The sequence below is a fragment of the Mesoplodon bidens genome (genome assembly GCF_964165515.1).
Source record: "Mesoplodon bidens genome assembly, chromosome: 2".
In the NCBI taxonomy this organism is placed as follows: domain Eukaryota; kingdom Metazoa; phylum Chordata; class Mammalia; order Artiodactyla; family Ziphiidae; genus Mesoplodon; species Mesoplodon bidens.
This window is the reverse complement of record NC_138177.1, coordinates 33,964,671-33,985,407: the sequence shown is the minus strand read 5'-3', so window position 1 is coordinate 33,985,407 and position 20,737 is coordinate 33,964,671. Positions and strand designations below refer to the sequence as shown.

At 37.5% G+C, this 20,737-nt stretch overlaps 1 protein-coding gene across 3 annotated transcripts in view; it reads left to right on the top strand.

Moving 5' to 3' along the window:
* Positions 1–20,737, top strand: part of COP1 (COP1 E3 ubiquitin ligase) — a 228,051-nt gene that overhangs the window by 40,751 nt on the left and 166,563 nt on the right. For 2 of the 3 annotated variants that reach the window (XM_081225452.1, XM_081225450.1), the window contains exons 4-5: positions 5,205–5,281; positions 5,958–6,077. In XM_081225452.1, the coding sequence (XP_081081578.1) occupies positions 5,205–5,281; positions 5,958–6,077 (197 nt within the window). The remainder of the gene's footprint in view (positions 1–5,204; positions 5,282–5,957; positions 6,078–20,737) is intronic. The other variant, XM_081225451.1, reaches the window with a different exon arrangement.

Below are 20,737 nucleotides of genomic sequence, written 5' to 3'. Positions count from 1 at the left end.
CAAAGTCCCACAAAGCAGAACCCTTTGTTCATGAACTCAGAAACATGAATTGATGCTGCTTTGTGCATCTAGAATCACTTTTCTGTGAGTTGTCATAACTTTCGAAAATTACTTCTTCTTTTGGAATGGTTAAATACAGAAAGGAATCCAAGGGTCTGAAGATTTTGGTATTGATATTTACCAAATTTAATGAGTCCAAATTCTGTTATGTGAATTTCTAAATAGAGAGAGAGAGAACACCATTATACTGATATGGAAGGAATATGAAAATACAGCACTAAGATGTAAAGTAATTTCATACTTTATATATTCTCAAATGTATATATTCAGTGAATAGTGAAGTCATAAATACTGATTTCCTAAGCTAGAAATTATCTTGGCAATGATACAGGTTTTTTTGTTTTTTTAAAAAATATTTATTTATTTATTTATTTATTTATTTATTTATTTATTTGGCTGCGCCAGATCTTAGCTGTGGCACGAGGAATCCTCACTGCCACACACGGGATCTTTGTTGTGACATGTGGCCTCTTAGTTGCAGCATGCAGTATCTAGTTCCCTGACCAGGGATTGCACCCGGGCCCCCTGCATTGGGAGCACGGAGTCTTAACTGCTGGACCACCAGAGAAGTGTTTTTAACCTTCTCTTTATATGGATAAAAATTTTTGGTTTTGGGTAATTGGAGTGTTTTATGCCCGTATTTGAAGTCTTTTAATCATAGTGCACCTTCCAGTGTGATTATTTATGTCAGCCGTAGAAATAACATTTCATCCTGATACATCTATTTGTTTTACTGCCCATCACCCTTTCCAGTCTTTACCTTTGTACAGTGATGGTCAAATCCTTCGGTTCCTGTGCACTCAGGATGCTACTGAGATCTGTTTCTGAAAGTGGAATATCATTTGTTTTTTCTGTACTGAAAAACCTATTCCCATTGCTTTAGTCTGAGATTATATGATTTGTATAGTGCCTGTAGTTCTTGGTTGGATTAAAAAGACCTTGAGCCTTTTAAAAGTAATTTCAGATTTCCTCTTGAGCATGGTAAAATAAGTATACGTTCTATGATTCTGAAGTGTTCTAGGTAGACTTGCGCCTTTTTTATTGGTAGGTTAGGACCCTTCACTTTTAATGCTTTACGTTTACCTTAGTCATGGATAGAGGGCTGGGCTACCCGTTTTCTGTAGCAGTGGTCTTCAAACCTTTTTGCTTGGGTGACCCATATAAAAATTCTGAAAAATGATGTACTTCCTCCCACATTGATGCCACATTTTAAATGAGCATCCACATTTTTTCTTTATAAGTTTAAGTGTTTGTAAAGGATATAATTTTAGGAGTATTGTAAATATGGTTATTTAAAAATAAGCTTTTATCTCTTTTTAAAATGTATCCAGTAGAATCTGAATAGTATAGTGATTTAATACTTACCATTGATTCAAAAATAAATGCTTTTCATTAACAATGGGAAATTTCATTCTTTGTCTCTTTGAACTTATACTTAAATTGCATATTGCTCACATAATTTTATCCTTATGTAATATATTTTCATGCTTGAAATTCTTATTGATTTATCTGTCATACTTTTCTGTAACAGAAAGTAGAACTCATAGACCTTGAAGTTTCTTTTGAACACAATTTTATATTAAGTATTTTAAAATCTTAAATGTTTTATCTGAGTTGTTATTGTAATTATTAGACATGCAATTGATCAAATAAATATTTACAAATTTTATAAATTATTAGACATAAAAATTTATTGAAAATTGGCCGCTTAATGTGTGATGGTGTCCTTCTCAATTAGTTCCATTGCCATTTATGGTTATTACTAGGACAAGGATTCAGTTTCATTTGTATTCTTTTTATTTATTTATTTAGGATCATCACAGCTTTTTAAAAAATTGAGATATAACTGACATATAATATTGTGTAAGTTCAAGATTTTTCCTTTTTATTTTTGAAAGGGTAAGTCATGAGAATATTTGCTTACATAAATAATTTGATAGGGATTGAAGGAACTTTGTTCCTGCCACGTCACTTAGTTCTTTGATCTCCTTCTGAATTATGTGCTTCAATAAAAGCACTTACTTAGTCAAAAAAAATTTTTTAATACCCTATTAGTTAACAAGTCCACTCCTTTCTTCAGTTTTAATGAAAGCAAAGAATTGGAAACCAAACACTCAAGTAGGATTAGGTTTTCTGGTCATTAGAGTCATGCACTTTTTTGTCAAGACAGATATTTTGATTTTTCCTTTCATGCCCTAAGCACTACAGTACAGTTCCTCATTTTTCTTCTTCCTCTACCCGCCCCCCCAAAAAAAAGGCACACTCTCACTCTTCACCTTTCTATCCCCTTGGTCTTGAGAGCTCTCTTTCTCTCCTGATCCTGGAAGGCTCATGTGGGGTGAGAGGGTGTCTCTACTCCCACCTCTGCAGTTGCTCTCCTACACTCTTGCCAAGGCTTAGCTCTCCCAGTCCCTCCATGATGCATGATCTCTCTCCAGCTACCACCCCCCACCCCCTAGCAATCTCTTTGCTAGCGTTCTCTGTGTATAAAATTTGTAAATTGAATATTTTTATCTCTCTAATGAATGACCCTCTTATTCTTTAATGTAAAAGGCAACGTACATGCAAAATTTAAAATCCTTGTTTAAAAAAATGTAGGCAGCTCACATAACGTCTTTACTACTGCCAAGTGTTTTCCCAGGTGCTTTATGTATGTTAACTCATTTAATTCTCAGTCCTATGACATAGGTAATTGTTGTCCTCATTCCTCCAGCGAGGAAACTAAAGCACAGAGAAGTCAAGTGACTTGTGTAAAGTTCTACAGTCTGTAAGTGGCGGAATTGGGATTTGGTCCTAAGCAGTCTGGCTTGAGTATGTGCTTTTACTATACTATCCTGCCTCTGAAAAGACAATTGCTAGAATGAAAGCTTTAGTAGTAGAAAGGCATTGTTTGTTCTTAGTACTATGGCTATTATAAGGATCCAGAGAATTATAATTATGGATATAGAATATTCACGTTCAGTGGTATATGAGATTTCTTGGTAAAATCCAATGTGGTGTACATATTTAAGTATTACAATTATTTAAGTTACACTTTTTATTTAAATAGCTGATTCTGTAAGTGAAACATTAAATTCTTATTCACATACTCCTCTTTATTCCCACTACGTTATTTCAACTTCTCTCCTTTATCGTCCCTGGATTATAATAATAACTGCTTGTGAGGTAACAGGCCCTTCAGAATCAGGCTCTGATCTGTCTACAGTTCCAGCCTTAGTTCGTAGCCCCTGTTAATCGTCGACAAAATCACTCTGATCCTGTGTTTCAGCTATATTGATTTTAAATCATCTTATATCCTGCTGTTTTATGACTTTACCCCCTCCACACACACAATGTTTTTTGGCCGCGGAATCTTAGTTCTCTGACCAGGGATTGAACCCAGGCCCATGGCAGTGAAAGCGCTGACTCTTAACCACTGGACAGCCAGGGAATTCCCCCCCCACACCCTTAATGTGAGTTCTTTTCCACTTTTCTTCCTGTTTAGTAAGTCCCTGTGTGCCTGTTATGGCCCAGTTCTAATGTCACCTTCTGTATGAAGCCTGCTTGTTAATATTTTAATTGATCCTTGTCCTTTGTTCTTTTTAAATCTATTTCAGTGATAGTACTGATTATCATATTATAACTGCTGCATCACATATATTTGTCTTCCTACTCTGAGTTGCTTGAGTCTTGGATTAAGTCTTACTTAGGTTGAGTCTTATCTTTTTTTTTTTTTTTCGGTACGGGGGCCCCTCACTGCTGTGGCCTCTCCCATTGCAGAGCACAGGCTCCGGACACACAGGCCCAGCGGCCATGGCCCACGGGCCCAGCTGCTCTGTGGCACGCGGGATCCTCCTGGACCGGGGCACAAACCCACGTCCCCTGCATCGGCAGGTGGACTCCCAACCACTGCACCACCAGGGAATCCCGGCTTACTTATCTTTAAAGCTTGGCTTCTAGTGTGGCCCTGGAACCTCTCTGATTTGTTCGAAAATATTTGTAGTAGATTGTGGTATAGTGGGAAGTATTAGCTAGCTGGGTTTGTTTCCCAGCTCTGTCTTGTATTGCATGTCACCATGAGTAACTTCCTTATGCCCTTTCTAATATTTCCTCATCTCTAAAATGTGAAGAATAACACATAAGATAATGTCTATAAATTAAAGGCTAATAAGGTAACAAGCTTAGTGCTAGTTGTCCTTTTCTTTATCAGTTTATTTTTTTTATCAGTTGGGTGTTAAAAACAAAAGAATCCAATTAAAAGTGGCTTGAACATTAAGGAAAATGTATTGATTTATACAAAAAGAATTTTTAGAATTAGTTAAGTTGGTATCTCAGTGATATTATCAAGTTCTTTCCATCTTTCTGGCCTTCCGTCTCCAGCAGATGTGTTGGTTCTTTGGCTAGGTCCCCTCAAGATTGCAAGATGGCTTTAAGCAGTTCCAGATATCATCCCTTAATGAAGGGAGAAAAATAACTTGTTTTTCTTCTATCCTTCTCTTCTGAAAGACAGCATACCCTTCGTTGGTCAAAACTAGGTCACATAGTTAACCCTCCATCAGTCGCTGGCAAGAGTGTATGACTAGATTGGCTTAGGTTAGTCAGGATTCATACCATGGGGCCAGTGAGGGATCTAGCCTCTCTGAAAGTATGTGACAGTTGGCATTCTGACATTTGGAAAAAAATCCTATTCTTATTTTTAAAAAAGGTTAGAATGGTTTATGGATAGGTAACTGACAGTGTTTGCCATGATATTTATGGAAAAGTCACAAACAAAAAGAACAACAAATAAAAATCTTTAGTGCCTACCTCATAGAATCGGCCAGTTACCCTGTAGAGCATGGGATGATCTCATACAGTGAAGACTTGTCTTTCTCCAAGTGCTGATAGTGTCATCATTGAGACATGTAAGAGAAAGTACATATTCTGAAGAATTCTCCTCTTGTAGTGATAGTAGTGGTAATAATAGTAGTAGTTGTAGTAGTAGTAGCTGTGGCAAAACTGTTTCTAATTTGAAATAAAATAAAAACTTAGCATTTTCTGCTTAGCATTTTTTAAGGTTTGGGACTTTTTAAAGTTAAATAGAATCCATCTAAACAGAACAATTGGATGATACATTTAATAAAAATATAGATTATGTGTGCTTTTTGTTTTGTTTTTGTTTTCAGTGAATGAGCTCATTCTCAAACAGAAACAAAGATTTGAGGAAAAGAGGTTCAAATTGGACCACTCAGTGAGTAGCACCGTATGTTTCAACTCTTATTACTATTTTTAATCTCAATTTGCTGTTTTTATTGGTTTAATATTAATTAGGTATTAAAGCTTAGCATATTATTGATTTTCCTTAAAGGAGATTTAAGATTATTCTGTTCAATAAAGAACTTTCTTACCTGCATTGTCTAAAATTTACTTTTATCTTTTGAAAGGTCTGGTGAGATTACATAGAGTCAGAGTTGGCTTATAATACATTACATTTGAAGAATTATATGGCAGGGTGAAACTATGGGTGGTAATTTGAAAAAAAAGACTCTCAGTTTAAGAGGATTAGCCCAAATTATTGAAGCAAATGAGCTTAAATTAATACCTTACCAAATACAAAGTTGAAAATATTGTTAGACAAGTAATTAAAATCCAGGCACTTATTTTGAAGAGAATTATACCTTTAGAGATGCTGACTTAACATGTCTTAAATATGCCTTTCATATCCGTTGTTTAAATTTATTTAGGGGAGAAGTAGTGATTAAATTATAATTAGAAGGCATTGGGGAGCCACTAGCTGGGAAGGAATAGGTTGGAATGTCATAGTTTATTTTTGATATGTTATCTAATAAGCATATTGGGAAGTAGCAAACATTTATTTTTGACTCTCTAAAACAATTGTCTTAGGAAGTTGTTGTGTTTCTTCTTTTCTTTGTTTTTAGAATGGCCACAGGTGGCAAATATTTCAGGATTTGTTGGGAACTGACCAAGATAATCTTGATTTGGCCAATGTCAACCTCATGTTGGAGTTACTAGTGCAGAAGAAGAAACAACTGGAAGCAGTAAGTGGCCCCTGAACTTTAAAAAATTTTGTTTTAAATGGTGCTCTGTCAGTTGCATTGAAAAAGATCTAGAAATGTTTAAAAATAATAGGGTAGAATTACTCAGTCCATCCAGTTTTATTCAACAAGAAACATCTGCAAGCTACCACTTCTAACAGGTTCCCCTTTTTCAACTCAAAGAAAGAACAAATTCCTTATAATACAGCTTACTTGCAGTGGCCAGTTTGTATTAACAAAAGCTGAATGTTAAGATCATGAGAAAGTACAGTTTCATTTTAATAGGGAACAATTATATTGGATATTTTTTCTTCTAGTGAATCTTCCCCTCTTCACATATGGAATTTGGAGGAGAAAACTGATTATTTCTACCTACATAAAATCCTTCCAGCAGGTGTTGATTGGCAGTAGCAGCAGTCTGTGGCTTAACTAAGGGTATTTAGAAAGATGGGAACTGGAAAGAAATTATATCCTGTTTCATGTAATGGAATCTAAATAAATGAAAAATTGCATTTATTTCTGGTAAATAAATGTAAACAATATAAAATGGGAATTTGTATGTGTTTGTTAGGAATTGAGTATGCTTCATTATAAAGAATATATGCCTTAGCACAAGCAAATACCTACCCTGACCTAGCTTAAACAAAAAGGGGATATAAATTGACAGAATAAGGAACTGAGTAGCTTACACACATAAAAAGGAAGAGCTTAACAACCAAATGTTGGGAAGATTGGAACCATCACTTCTCTGGAGACTATATGGAAATGAAATCAGATACTCGAATGTTGCTGGGAGTTTTTTACTTTTCATGACTGTTTCTTTAGGACAGGTCTGATTTTCTTTTCTCGGATTTTTATTACATGGCGGATAATGTGGTCACCTGTACTTCCTCTTTTATATTTATGTTTTTTGATCAAAGAAGAAAAAGAGCTTTGTAGCTTGATTTTAAAAAATTCTGTGGATAGATTCTGATTAACATAGCTTGGATCTGGGTACCACTTAATAGAATGAGAATCTCTTAGTAGGAGAAAGGAGTAGGTGAGGTTGAGTTGACCAAAATGAGTCTCCCATGATGTGTCTTTTTTGTGGTGGGAATTTCTCCTGTGTTTTTGGTCAGGAGGTGGGGGGGACTTTATCTTTAATTTATTTTTTTCTTTCAGTTTTGTTGAGATGTAATTGATGTATAGCACTGTGTAAGTTTAAGGTATACAGCATAATGACTTGATGCATATATTGTGAAAGATTACCACAGTAAATTTAGTTAACATATATCATCTCATATAGATACAAGAAAAAAGAGGAAGAAAAAGTTTTATTCCTTGTGATGAGAACTTTTAGGATTTACTCTCTTAGCAACTTTCAAATATACCTTCCAGTAGTGTTAACTATAGTCATCATGTTGTATGTCATATCCTCAGTACTTATTTAGCTTAAAACTGGAAGTTTGTGCTTCTTGACCTTCATTCAATTCCCCCATCTTCTGCTTCTAGTAACCACAAATCTGATCTTTTTCTGTGAGCATGGTGTTTTTAGTTTTTTTGTTTTCTTCTTTTAAGATTTCACATGTAAGTGAGATCATACAGTGCTTGTCTCTCTTTCTGACTTATTTCATTTATACTACTCATAAAGTCTATCCATGTTGTCACAAGTGGCTGTATAGTATTCCATTGTATATATACCACATCTTTATCCAGTCATGCATTGATGGACACTTAGGTTATTAACAAATCTTGGCAATTGTAAATAATGCTGCAGGAACATCAGGGTGCAGATATTTCTCTGACATAGCAATTTAATTTCCTTTGGATATATACCCAGAAATGGGATTGTTGGATCATATGGTAGTTTTATTTTTAATTTTTTTAGGAACCTCCATACTATTTTCCATAGTGGCTATACCAATTTACGTTCCCACCGGCAGTGCACAAGGGTTTCCTTTCCTCCACATCCTCACCAGCATTTGTTCTTTCTTGTCTTTTGGATGGTGGCCATTGTGACTTGTGTGACGTGATGTCTCCTTGTGTTTTTTTTTTTTTTTTTTGCGGTACGCGGGCCTCTCACTGTTGTGGCCTCTCCCGTTGTGGAGCACAGGCTCCGGACGCGCAGGCTCAGCAGCCATGACTCATGGGCCAAGCTGCTCCGCGACACATGGGATCTTCCCGGACCGGGGCATGAACCCGTGTCCCCTGCATTGGCAGGCGGACTCTCAACCACTGCACCACCAGGGAAGCCCCCTGCTTGTGGTTTTGATTTGTATTTCCCTAATGATTTGTGAGGTTGAACACCTTTACATGTACCTGTTGGTCATTCGAATATCTTATTTGGAAAATCCTTTGCCCATTTTTAAATTGGATTATTTGGAGATTTTTTTGCTATTGAATTAAATGAATTCTTTATATACAGTATTTCGTATATTAACCTCTTATCAGATGTATGATCTGCAAATATTTTCTCCCATTGCATTGGTCGCATTTTCATTTTGTTGATCATTTCTTTGGTTGTGCAGAAGCTTGTATGTTTGATATAGTTGTACTCGTTTATTTTTTATTTTTTTGCTTTTGCTTTAGGTGTCATATCCCAAAAATTGTTGCCAAGACTCTCCTATGAATTTAAACATAGTTTTCTATTAGCATCTACTGTGTGCTAGATGTTGTGTTAAGGGTAGTGGAAAAGACAGGATTCTGCTGTGTGTGTGTGTGTGTGTGTGTGTGTGTGTTGGGGGGATAGGGTGGAGTAGCTGAGGAGATAAACTAAAGTAAATATTTTCACATAGTGATAAGTGATATAAAAATACTTCTCTATGATAGACTGAACAAGCAGTCTTGCTCCCTTAATGCTATTAAAATGACAGTAGAGAGGAGCTTAAAGATGGTGGAAGAGTAAGACCTGGAGATCACCTTCCTCCCCACAAATACATCAGAAATACATCTACATGTGGAACAACTCCTACAGAACACCTACTGAACACTGGCAGAAGACCTCAGACTTCCCAAAAGGCAAGAAACTCCCCACGTACCTGGGTAGGGCAAAAGAAAAAAGAAGAAACAGAGACAAAAGAATAGGGATGGGACCTGCACAGTGGGAGGGAGCTGTGAAGGAGAAAGGTTTCCACACACTAGGAAACCCCTTCGCGGGCGGAGACTGCGGTTGGTGGAGGGGGGAAGCTTCGGAGCCACGGTGGAGAGCAGAGCAACAGGGGTGCAGAGGGCAAAGCGGAGAGATTCCTGCAGAGAGGGTCGGTGCCAGCCAGCACTCACCAGCCCAAGAGGCTTGTCTGCTCAACCACCGGGATGGGTGGGTGTTGGGAGCTGAGGCTCTGTCTTCGGTCGAATCTCAGGGAGAGGACTGAGGTTGGCTGTGTGAAAACAGCCTGAAGGGGGCTAGTGTGCCACGGCTAGCCGGGAGGGAATCCAGGAAAAGCTCTGGACCTGCCTAAGACGCAAGAGACTTTTTCTTGCCTCTTGGTTTCCTGGTATGCGAGGAGAGAGGATTTAGAGAGCCACTTAAAGGAGCTCCAGAGACGGGTGCGAGCTGTGGCTATCAGCGCAGACCCCAGAGATGGGCATGAGATGCTAAGGCTGCTGCTGCAGCCCCCAAGAAGCCTGTGTGCAAGCACACCTGTGCAGCAAGCCACTGCCAGGGTCCTGTGATCAAGGGACAGCTTCCCTGGGAGAACACATGGCACGTCTCAGGCTGGTGCAACGTCATGTTGGCCTCTGCCGCCGCAGGCTCGCCCCGCATTCTGTACCCCTCCCTCCCCCTAGCCTGAGTGAGCCAGAGACCCCGAGTCAGCTGCTCCTTTAACCCCGTCCTGTCTGAGCGGGGAACAGACACCCTCAGGTGACCTACACGCAGAGGCAGGGCCAAATCCAAGCTGAACCACAGGACCTGTGCGAATAAAGAAGAGAAAGGGAAATTTCTCCCAGCAGCCTCAGGAGCAGCGGATTAAATCTCCACAAACAACTGGATGTACCCTGCATCTGTGGAATACGTGAATAGACAACGAATCATCCCAAATTGAGGAGGTGGACTCTGAGAGCAACGATATATTTATATATATATATATATATATTTCTGTGAGTGTGTATGCATATGTTTCTGTGTTTGATTTTGTCTGTATAGCTCTGTTTTTACCATTTGTCCTAGGGTTCTGTCTGTCTTTTTTTTTTTTTTTTTTGTATAGTTTTTAGCACTTGTTATCATTGGTGGATTTGTTTTTTGGTTTGGTTGCTCCCTTCTTTTTTTTTATTACTTTTTAAGTCTTTTTTGATAATTATTTTTTATTTTAATGAATTTGTTTTATCTTATTTTATTTCATTTTATTTTATTTCATTTCATTTCATTTTATTTCATTTCATTTCATCATCTTTCTTTCTTTTTTTCTCCCTTTTAATCTGAGCCCTGTGGATGACAGGATCTTGGTGCTCCAGCCAGGCGTCAGGGATGTGCCTCTGAGGTGGGAGAGCCAAGTTCAACACATTGGTCCACGAGAGACCTCCCAGCCCCACGTAATATCAAGCGGCGAAAAATCTCCCAGAGATCTCAATCTCAATGGCAAGACCTAACTCCACTCAACGACCAGTAAGCTACAGTGCTGGACACCCTATGCCAAACAACTAGCAAGACACGAACACAGCCCCACACATTAGCAGAGAGGCTGCCTCAAATCATAATAAGGTCACAGACACCCCAAAACACACCACCAGACGTGGACTTGCCCACCAGAAAGAGAAGATCCAACCTCATCCACCAGAACACAGGCACTAGTCCCTTCCTTCAGGAAGCCTACACAACCCACTGAACCAACCTTAGCCACTGGAGGAGGACACCAAAAACAACGGGAACTACGAACCTGCAGCCTGCGAAAAGACGACCCCAAACACAGTAAGTTAAGCAAAATGAGAAGACAGAGAAACACACAGCAGATGAAGGAGCAAGGTAAAAACCCACCAGACCTAAAAATGAATAGGAAATAAGCAGTCTACCTGAAAAAGAATTCAGAATAATGATAGTAAAGATGATCCAAAATCTTGGAAATAGAATGGAGGAAGTAAAAGAAACGTTTAACAAGGACCTAGAAGAACTAAAGATGAAACAAGCAGTGATGAACAACACAATAAATGAAATTAAAAATGCTCTAGGAGGAATCAATGGCAGAATAACTGAGGCAGAAGAATGGATAAGTGACCTGAAAGATAAAATAGTGGAAATAACTACTACAGAGCAGAATAAAGAAAAAAGATTGTAAAGATTTGAGGACAGTCTCACAGACGCCTGGGAGAACATTAAATGCACCAACACTTGAATTATAGGGGTCCCAGAAGAAGAAGAGAAAAAGAAAGGGACTGAGAAAATATTTGAAGAGATTATAGTTGAAAACTTCCCTAATACGAGAAAGGAAATAGTTAATCAAGTCCAGGAAGCACACAGAGTCCCATACAGGATAAATCCAAGGAGAAACATGCCAAGACACATATTAATCAAACTATCAAAAATTAAATACAAAGAAAAAATATTAAAAGCAGCAAGGGAAGAACAACAAACAACATACAAGGGAATCCTCATAAGGTTAACAACTGGTGTTTCACCAGACACTCTGCAAGCCAGAAGGGAGTGGCAGGACATATTTAAAGTGCTGAAAGGGAAAAACCTACAATCAAGATTTCTCTACCCAGCAAGGATCTCATTCAGATTTGCTGGAGAAATTAAAACCTTTACAGACAAGCCAAAAGTAAGAAAATTCAGTACCACCAAACCAGCTTTACAACAAATGCTAAAGGAACTTCTCTAGGCAGGAAACACAAGAAAAGGAAAAGACGTACAATAACAAACCCAGAACAATTAAGAAAATGGTAGTAGAAACATACATATCGATAACTACCTTAAATGTAAATGGATTAAATGATCCCACCAAAAGACATAGACTGGCTGAATGGATTAAAAAAAAAGACCCATATATATGCTGTTTACCAGAGACCCACTTCAGACCTAGGGACACATACAGACTGAAAGTGAGGGGATGGATAAAGATATTCCATGCAAATGGAAATCAAAAGAAAGCTGGAATAGCAATTCTCGTATCAGACAAAATAGACTTTAAAACAAACACTGTTACAAGAGACAAATAAGGACACTACATAGTGATCAAGGGATCAATCCAAGAAGATATAACAATTGTAAATATTTATGCACCCAACATAGGAGCACCTCAGTACATAAGACAAATATTAACAGCCACAAAAGGGGAAATCAACAGTAACACAATCATAGTAGGGGACTTTAACACCCCACTTTCATCAATGGGCAGATCATCCAAAATGAAAATAAACAAGGAAATACAAGCTTTAAATGATATATTAAACAAGATGGACTTAATTGAAATTTATAGGACATTTGATCCAAAAGCAACAGAATACACTTTCTTCTCAAGTGCTCATGGAACATTCTCCAGGATAGATCATATATTGGGTCACAAATCAAGCCTTGTTAAATGTAAGAAAATTGAAGTCGTATCCAGTATCTTTTCTGACCATGACGCTATGAGACTGGATATCAATTACAGGAAAAAAATCTGTAAAAAGTGCAAACACAATGAGGCTAAACAATACACTAATTAATAACGAAGAGATCACTGAATAAATCAAAGAGGAAATCAAAAAATACCTAGAAACAAATGACAGTGAAACCACAACGACCCAAAACCTATGGGATGCAGCAAAAGCAGTTCTAAGAGGGAAGTTTATAGCAATACAATCCTACCTTAAGAGACAAGAAACATCTCAAATAAACAACCTCACCTTATAGGTAAAGAAATTAGAGAAAGAAGAACAAAAAAGCCCCAAAGTTAGCAGAAGGAAAGAAATCATAAAGATCAGATCAGAAATAAATGAAAAAGAAATGAAGGAAACGATAGCAAAGATCAATAAAACTAAAAGCTGGTTCTTTGAGAAAATAAACAAAATTGATAAACCATTAGCCAGACTCATCAAGAAAAAAAGGGAGAAGACTCAAATCAATAGAATTAGAAATGAAAAAGGAGAAGTAACTTACACTGTAGAAATACAAAAGATCATGAGAGATTACTACAAGCAACTCTATGCCAATAAAATGGACAACCTGGAAGAAATGGACAAATTCTTAGAAATGCACAACCTGCCAAGTCTGAATCGGGAAGAAACAGAAAATATGAACAGACCAGTTATAAGCATTGAAATTGAAACTGTGATTAAAAATCTTCCAACAAACAAAAGCCCAGGACCAGATGGCTTCACAGGCGAATTCTATCAAACATTTAGAGAAAAGCTAACACTTATACTTCTCAAATTCTTCCAAAATATAGCAGAGGGAGAAACACTCTCAAACTCATTCTACGAGGCCACCATCACTCTGACACCAAAACCAGACAGAGATGTCACAAAGAAAGAAAACTACAAGCCAGTATCACTGTTGAACATAGATGCAAAAATCCTCAACAAAATACTAGCAAACAGAATCCAACAGCACATTAAAAGGATCATACACCATGATCAAGTGGGGTTTATCCCAGGAATTCAAGGATTCTTCAATATACGCAAATCAATCAACTTGATACACCATATTAACAAATTGAAGGATAAAAAACATATGATCATCTCAATAGATGCAGAGAAAGGTTTTTACAAAATTCAACACCCATTTATCATAAAAACCCTCCGGAAAGTGGGCATAGAGGGGACTTAACTCAATGTAATAAAGGCCATATATGACAATCCCACAGCCAACATCGTCCTCAATGGTGAAAAACAAACCATTTCCACCAAGATCAGGAATAAGACAAGGTTGCCCACTCTCACCACTATTATTCAACATAGTTTTGGAAGTTTTAGCCACAGAAATCAGGGAAGAGAAAGAAATAAAAGGAATCAAATCGGAAAAGAAGAAGTAAAGCTGTCACTGTTTGCAGTTGACATGATACTATACATAGAGAATCCTAAAGATGCTACCAGAAAACTACTGGAGCTAATCAATGAATTTGGTAAAGTAACAGGATACAAAATTAATGCACAGAAATCTCTTGCATTCCTATACAGTAATGATGAAAAATCTGAAAGTGAAATTAAGAAAACACTCCCATTTACCATTGCAACAAAAAGAATAAAATACCTAGGAATAAACCTACCTTAGGAGACAAAAGACCTGTATGCAGAAAATTATAAGATACTGATGAAAGAAATTAAAGATGATACATATAGGTGGTGAGGTATACCATGTTCTTGGATTGGAAGAATCAACATAGTGAAAATGACTATACTACCAAAAGCAATCTACAGATTCAATGCAATCCCTATCAAATTACCAATGGCATTTTTCACAGAACTAGAACAAAAAAATGTCACAATTTGTATGGAAACACAAAAGACCCCGAATTGCCAAAGCTATCTTTAGAATGAAAAACGCAGCTAGAGGAATCAGGCTCCTGGACTTCAGATTATACTACAAAGCTACAGTAATCAAGACAGTATGGTACTGGCACAAAAACAGAAATATAGATCAATGGAACAGGATAGAAAGCCCAGAGATAAACCCATGCACATATGGTCACCTTATCTTTGATAAGGGAGGCAGGAATATACAATGGAGAAAAGACAGCATCCTCAGTAAGTGGTGATGGGAAAACTGGACAGCTACATGTAAAAGAATGAAGTTAGAACACTGCCTAAAACCATACACAAACTCAAAATGAATTAAAGACCTAAATGTACGGCCAGAGAGACACTATCAAACTCCTAGAGGAAAACATAGGCAGAACACTTTATGACATAAATCACAGCAAGATCCTTTTTGACCCACCTCCTAGAGAAATGGAAATAAAAACAAAAATAAACAAATGGGACCTAATGAAACTTAAAAGCTTTTGCACAGCAAAGGAAACCATAAACAAGGTGAAAAGACGACCCTCGGAATGGGAGAATATATTTGTAAATGAAGCAGCTGACAAAGGATTAATCTCCAAAATTTACAAGCAGCTCATGCAGCTCAATATCAAAAAAAACAAACAACCCAATCCAAAAATGGGCAGCAGATGTAAATAGACATTTTTCCAAAGAAGATATACAGATTGCCAACAAACACATGAAAGAATGCTCAACATCATTAATCATTAGAGAAATGCAAATCAAAACTACAATGAGGGGCTTCCCTGGTGGCGCAGTGGTTGAGAGTCCGCCTGCCGATGCAGGGGACACGGGTTCGTGCCCCTATCCCGGAAGATCCCACATGCCGCGCAGCGGCTGGGCCCGCGAGCCATGGCCGTGGAGCCTGTGTGTCCGGAGCCTGTGCTCCGCAACGGGAGAGGCCACAGCAGTGAGAGGCCCGCGTACAGCAAAAAAAAAAAAAAAAAAAAAAAAAAAAAAAACTACAATGAGATATCATCTCACACCAGTCAGAATGGCCATCATCAAGAAATCTAGAAACAATAAATGCTGGAGAGGGTGTGGAGAAAAGGGAACCCTCTTGCACTGTTGGTGGGAATGTAAATTGATACAGCCACTATGGAGAACCGTATGGAGGTTCCTTAAAAAACTAAAAATAGAACTACCATATGACCCAGAAATCCCACTTCTAGGTATAAACCCTGAGAAAACCATAATTCAAAAAAGAGTCATGTACCACAGTGTTCATTGCAGCTCTATTTAGAATAGCCAGCATATGGAAGCAACCTAAGTGTCCATCGACAGATGAATGGATGAGGAAGATGTGGCACATATATACAATGGAATATCACTCTGCCATAAAAAGAAACGAAATTGAGTTATTTGTAGTGAGGTGGATGGACCTGGAGTCTGTCATACAGAGTGAAGTAAGTCTGAAAGAGACAAACAAATACTGTATGCTAACGCATATATATGGAATCCAAAAAGAAAAAAAAGAAGGTCATGAAGAACCTAGGGGCAAGACGGGAATAAAGATGCAGACCAACTAGAGAATGGACTTGAGGACACGGGGGGGTTGGAGGGTAACCTGGGACAAAGTGAGAGAGTGGCATGGACATATATACACTACCAAATGTAAAACCGATAGCTAGTTGGAAGTAGCCGCATAGCACAGGGAGATCATTTCGGTGACTTGTGACCACCTGGAGGGGTGGGATAGGGAAGGTGGGAGGGAGGGAGATGCAAGAGGGAAGAGATATGGTGATAAATGTATATGTATAACTGATTCACTTTGTTATAAAGCAGAAACTAACACACCATTGTAAAGCAGTTATATTCCAATAAAGATGTTAAGATAACATCAAAAAGAAAATAAAATGACAGTAAACGGACTTTTAAAATGCAGAAGAATGGGAGAAGAGACAATGGCAAGAATGGATGAAAAGTACTAGTTTAAGAGATCTGAGAAAGCTGAACCAGCAGTGGGGAAGAGCTAGGACTGAACCCTATTTATATTGTGAAACAAAGGCCTTGGAATTGGTACCATGAGATAGCTCATACAGTAAAGGCTGAAAATAGGATGAGTTGTTGAGGATCTGATTAAGAAGCAGTTGGATTCTCTGATCCCTTCCTGTACAACTCATAGCAAATGATTCTCCCTTTTCTACCTTAAGAGAACACTAGAATTTTTTTTCCATGTTGGTGGTAAAAGAGAGACTTTCTGGACTATTGCACCACAGGCTCACTTAAGGGTGTGTATGGGCTATTTACTGAAGAGAGGTAAGTTTACATACTGAATGTGAGAGTTGTTAACCTTATTCCCCCTTTGACATGTCAACATTAATCTTTGAATGCTTTTTGTCTCTGCCTTAGAATTGAGGAAGTACAGGTATCTTAGTTTTAGAACTCAGATCTTTTCTGTTATTTTTTGATGAGGGAGCCAGTTTAGAAGCAACCTTCCTATTATAGGTATTACAGCATTTTTCATTATTGTTTTCCTGTTTTACTTTGCATTATTATTTAACTTGATCAATATTTCTAACATACAGAAAAGTATAGAAAATAATGAGACTCTTGACTTACCTTCTTTCAGTTTTAATAAATAGTAACACTTTACCATATTTTTTTAGGTCTGCCTTTTGAGAATTAAATATTTTTTTATACTTAAAACCCTCTCATCTCATTCCATTCTCCCAGAGTAACCACCATATGAAGTTGGGAAGGATCCTTCTCAAGCGTGTATAAGCTTTTTTTAAACATATACTTGTATCTACAACTGTATATAAAGTATTGTTTGTATAATTTAGAAGTTTATATAAAGAGTTTCAAACTGTAGTTATCTTTTTGACCTATGCCTTTTTGTTTACTTTTTGAGGTTCCTGCTGATAAGTGTAGATCTAGTTTAATTATTCTAACTTCTCTATAGTAATCCATTGCATGAACATTTCTATTCCCCTGTTGATGGACATTTAAGTTGTTCTGAATTCATAATTGTGAGTGTCAGTACTGCATTTAGTATTGTTATTCATGTCTCCTTGTGCTCATATATATATACTTAGTGATTTAAGGAGTGGAATTGCTTTTCATAGGGTTTGAATGCCCATTTTAACCATATTAAATATTGCCATATTGCTCTGCTGTGGGTTTGTACCACATCAACCCTTGGTATTCTTTTTCAGTTTCTGCCAGTCTGATAGTTGTCAGATGCTTGTGTTTGTGTGTATCTGTGTGTTTTGTCATTTTGTATTTTTTGTATTTCTGTGATTACTAGTGAAGAGAGTTTCTTCATTTGTTTGTCTATCTTGGTTTCTTATTTGATGAATTGCCTATTCATAGCCTATACCCATTTTCCTAATAGATTGTTTCTTTTTTCTTATTGATTTGTTAGAAGTGTGTTTGTGTGTGTGTGTGTGTGTGTGTGTGTATTTTGGATATTGCTACTTTGCCAAATGCTATTTTGGTAATTGAATTCTAGTTGAATTGTATTGTGGTGAGACTGATTGATATGATTTTAGATTGAGTATTTTTCATGATTTCACTTTATTTGTCTCGTTGGCTTGTCAGGTAGAACATTTTGTTTGGTTTCTTAGTGGTTGCTTTGGGATTTTAATATAATTGCTCTTACATTGTACTTTTGAGTAATATTATCCTACTTCATCAGTATTATAAGAACCTTTCAACAGTATACTTCCATTTCTTCTCTCTCAGCTTTTGTACTATTTTTTGTCAAATGTTTTACTTCTATATATGTTATAACCATCCCCCCATAAATCATTATTAAATTTGGTTTAAACAGTAGATTATGTTTTATGGAGATTTTTAAAAAGTTCTATATATACATATGTTTATCATTTCTGGTGTACTTCATTGTCTTGTTTTCTATTGACTCATTCATTCTTTCGTGTGTGTGTTTTTTAAAAATAAGTTTATTTATTTATTTATTATTTAAGGCTGCATTGGGTCTTCGTTGTCGTGCGTGGGCTTTCTCTAGTTGAGACAAGTGTGGGTTCCTCTTCTTTGTGGCGCGTGGGCTCCTCGTTGCAATGGCTTCTCTTGTTGCAGAGCACGAGCTCTAGGCACGCAGGCTTCAGTAGTTGTGGCGCATGGGCTTATTTGCCCTGCGGCATGTGGGATCTTCCTGGACCAGGGATTGAACCCGTGTCCCCTACATTGGCAGGTGGATTCTTAACCACTCTGCCACCAGGGAAGTCCCCATTCATTCTTTTGAATACCATCTGTAATTTTCCTTCCACCTGAAGGACAGCTTTTATCATTTCTTTAGTGTAGATCTGCTGGTGATGAATCTTTCACCTTCTATATCTGAGAAAGTCTTTATTTACCCTTTATGCCTGAAAGGCAGTTCCAAATGAGTATAGAATTCTAGATTTACTTTTTTTCTTTCAGTATTTTAAAGATGTTGCTCCATTGTCCATTGTCTTGCATTGTTTCAGATGAGAAGTCTTTATCCTCAGAATGAAATGCATTTCTCTCAGTTTAAAATGTTCTTTTTGTGGTTTTAAGTATTTTGACTTTGATATACCTTGGTATAGTTCCACCCCCCGCCCCATGTTGCTTGTTCTTGGGGTTCTTTGAGATTCTTGGATTGGTGGGATTATAGTTTCCATAAGATTTGGAAAATTTTGGGTCATTATTTCTTCAGATATTTTTCTGTCACCTTTTCCACTTTGGGAACTCCAATTACACATCTGTTAGGTTGGTTGAAGTTATACCACAGCTCACACATAAACAGCTCTGCTTATTTGTGTTTTATCTTTTTCCGCTGTCTAGTTCATTTTGGATAGTTTCAATTTCTGTTGTCACGTTCACTACTTTTTTCTATAATCTGTTGTCTCTCCTTAACTTGGAGAACACATAGGTAGTTATAGTAACTTTTTTATGACTGTATTTGCTTATCTTATTATTTGTGTCATTGCTGCATCTGTTTGTTTTTTTTTTTTCTTTTTTTTGCGGTATGCGGGCCTCTCACTGTTGTGCCCTCTCCCGTTGCGGAGCACAGGCTCCGGACGCGCAGGCTCAACGGCCATGGCTCACGGGCCTAGCCGCTCCATGGCATGTGGGATCTTCCCGACCAGGGCACGAACCAGTGTCCCCTGCATCAGCAGGCGGACTCTCAACCACTGTGCCACCAGGGAAGCGCTGCATCTGTTTTTACTGATGGATTTTTTCGCCTTATTTTGGGCCATATTTTCCTTATTTGCATGCTTATTAATCTTTTGATTGGATGCCAGAAATTGTACATTTTACCTTGTTTAGTGTTGCTATTTTTGTATTCCTTTACACATTTCTAAACTTTGTTCTGGCATGTAGTTAAGTATTTCAAAATAGTTTGATTATCTTGAAGCTTGTTTTTTAAGCTTTGTTAGCTAGAGCTAGAATAGATTTTTGGCAGTCTCATTGAGTGTTCTACCTGATGCCTGTGTATTTCGAGGTTTTTCCGCCTAGCTCCTGGGATAATGTATTATTTCTGGTCCTTTGTCTGAAATTCATCCATTCATATAACTAGCCTGCTGTTTTGTTGTTTAAAGTAAGAATTCTAGCTTCCTCATTGCATTTTAGCCAGTAACTTCAATTTGTTTGCTTTTGGTCCATTGAAATTTATTGTGATTTTTTTTTATGGCTCACTGTATGGTCTGTTTTGTTAAATGTTCATCTTCATTTAAAAGCAATGTGTTATTTGCTGTGCTTTATAAATGTAGAGTTTGTTAATATTATTCAAAAATTTATTTTCTCCTTGCTCCATCATTTATTGATTGGGGTATGTTAAAAATACAATTTTTGTTTATTTTTCATGATTTCTATGATTTTTTTTTTTTTTTTTTTTTTTTTTTTTTTTTTCTTTTTGCGGTATGTGGGCCTCTCACTGTTGTGGCCTCTCCCGTTGCAGAGCACAGGCTCCGGACGCGCAGGCCCAGCGGCCATGGCTCACGGGCCCAGCCGCTCCGCGGCATATGGGATCCTCCCAGACCGGGGCACGAACCCGTATCCCCTGCATCAGCAGGCGGACTCTCAACCACTGCGCCACCAGGGAGGCCCTCCGATTTCTATGATTTTTACTTCATATATTTTGAAGCCCATTATTAGGTACATACATGTTTAGGATTGTTATGTCTTCTGGATGAATCATCCCCTTTGTCACTATGAATTGTATATGTTTATTGCTGGAAATATACTTTGTTCTGGAGTCTTCTTTTATATTTTCTGATGTTAATATAACCTCAGTAGCTTAGTTA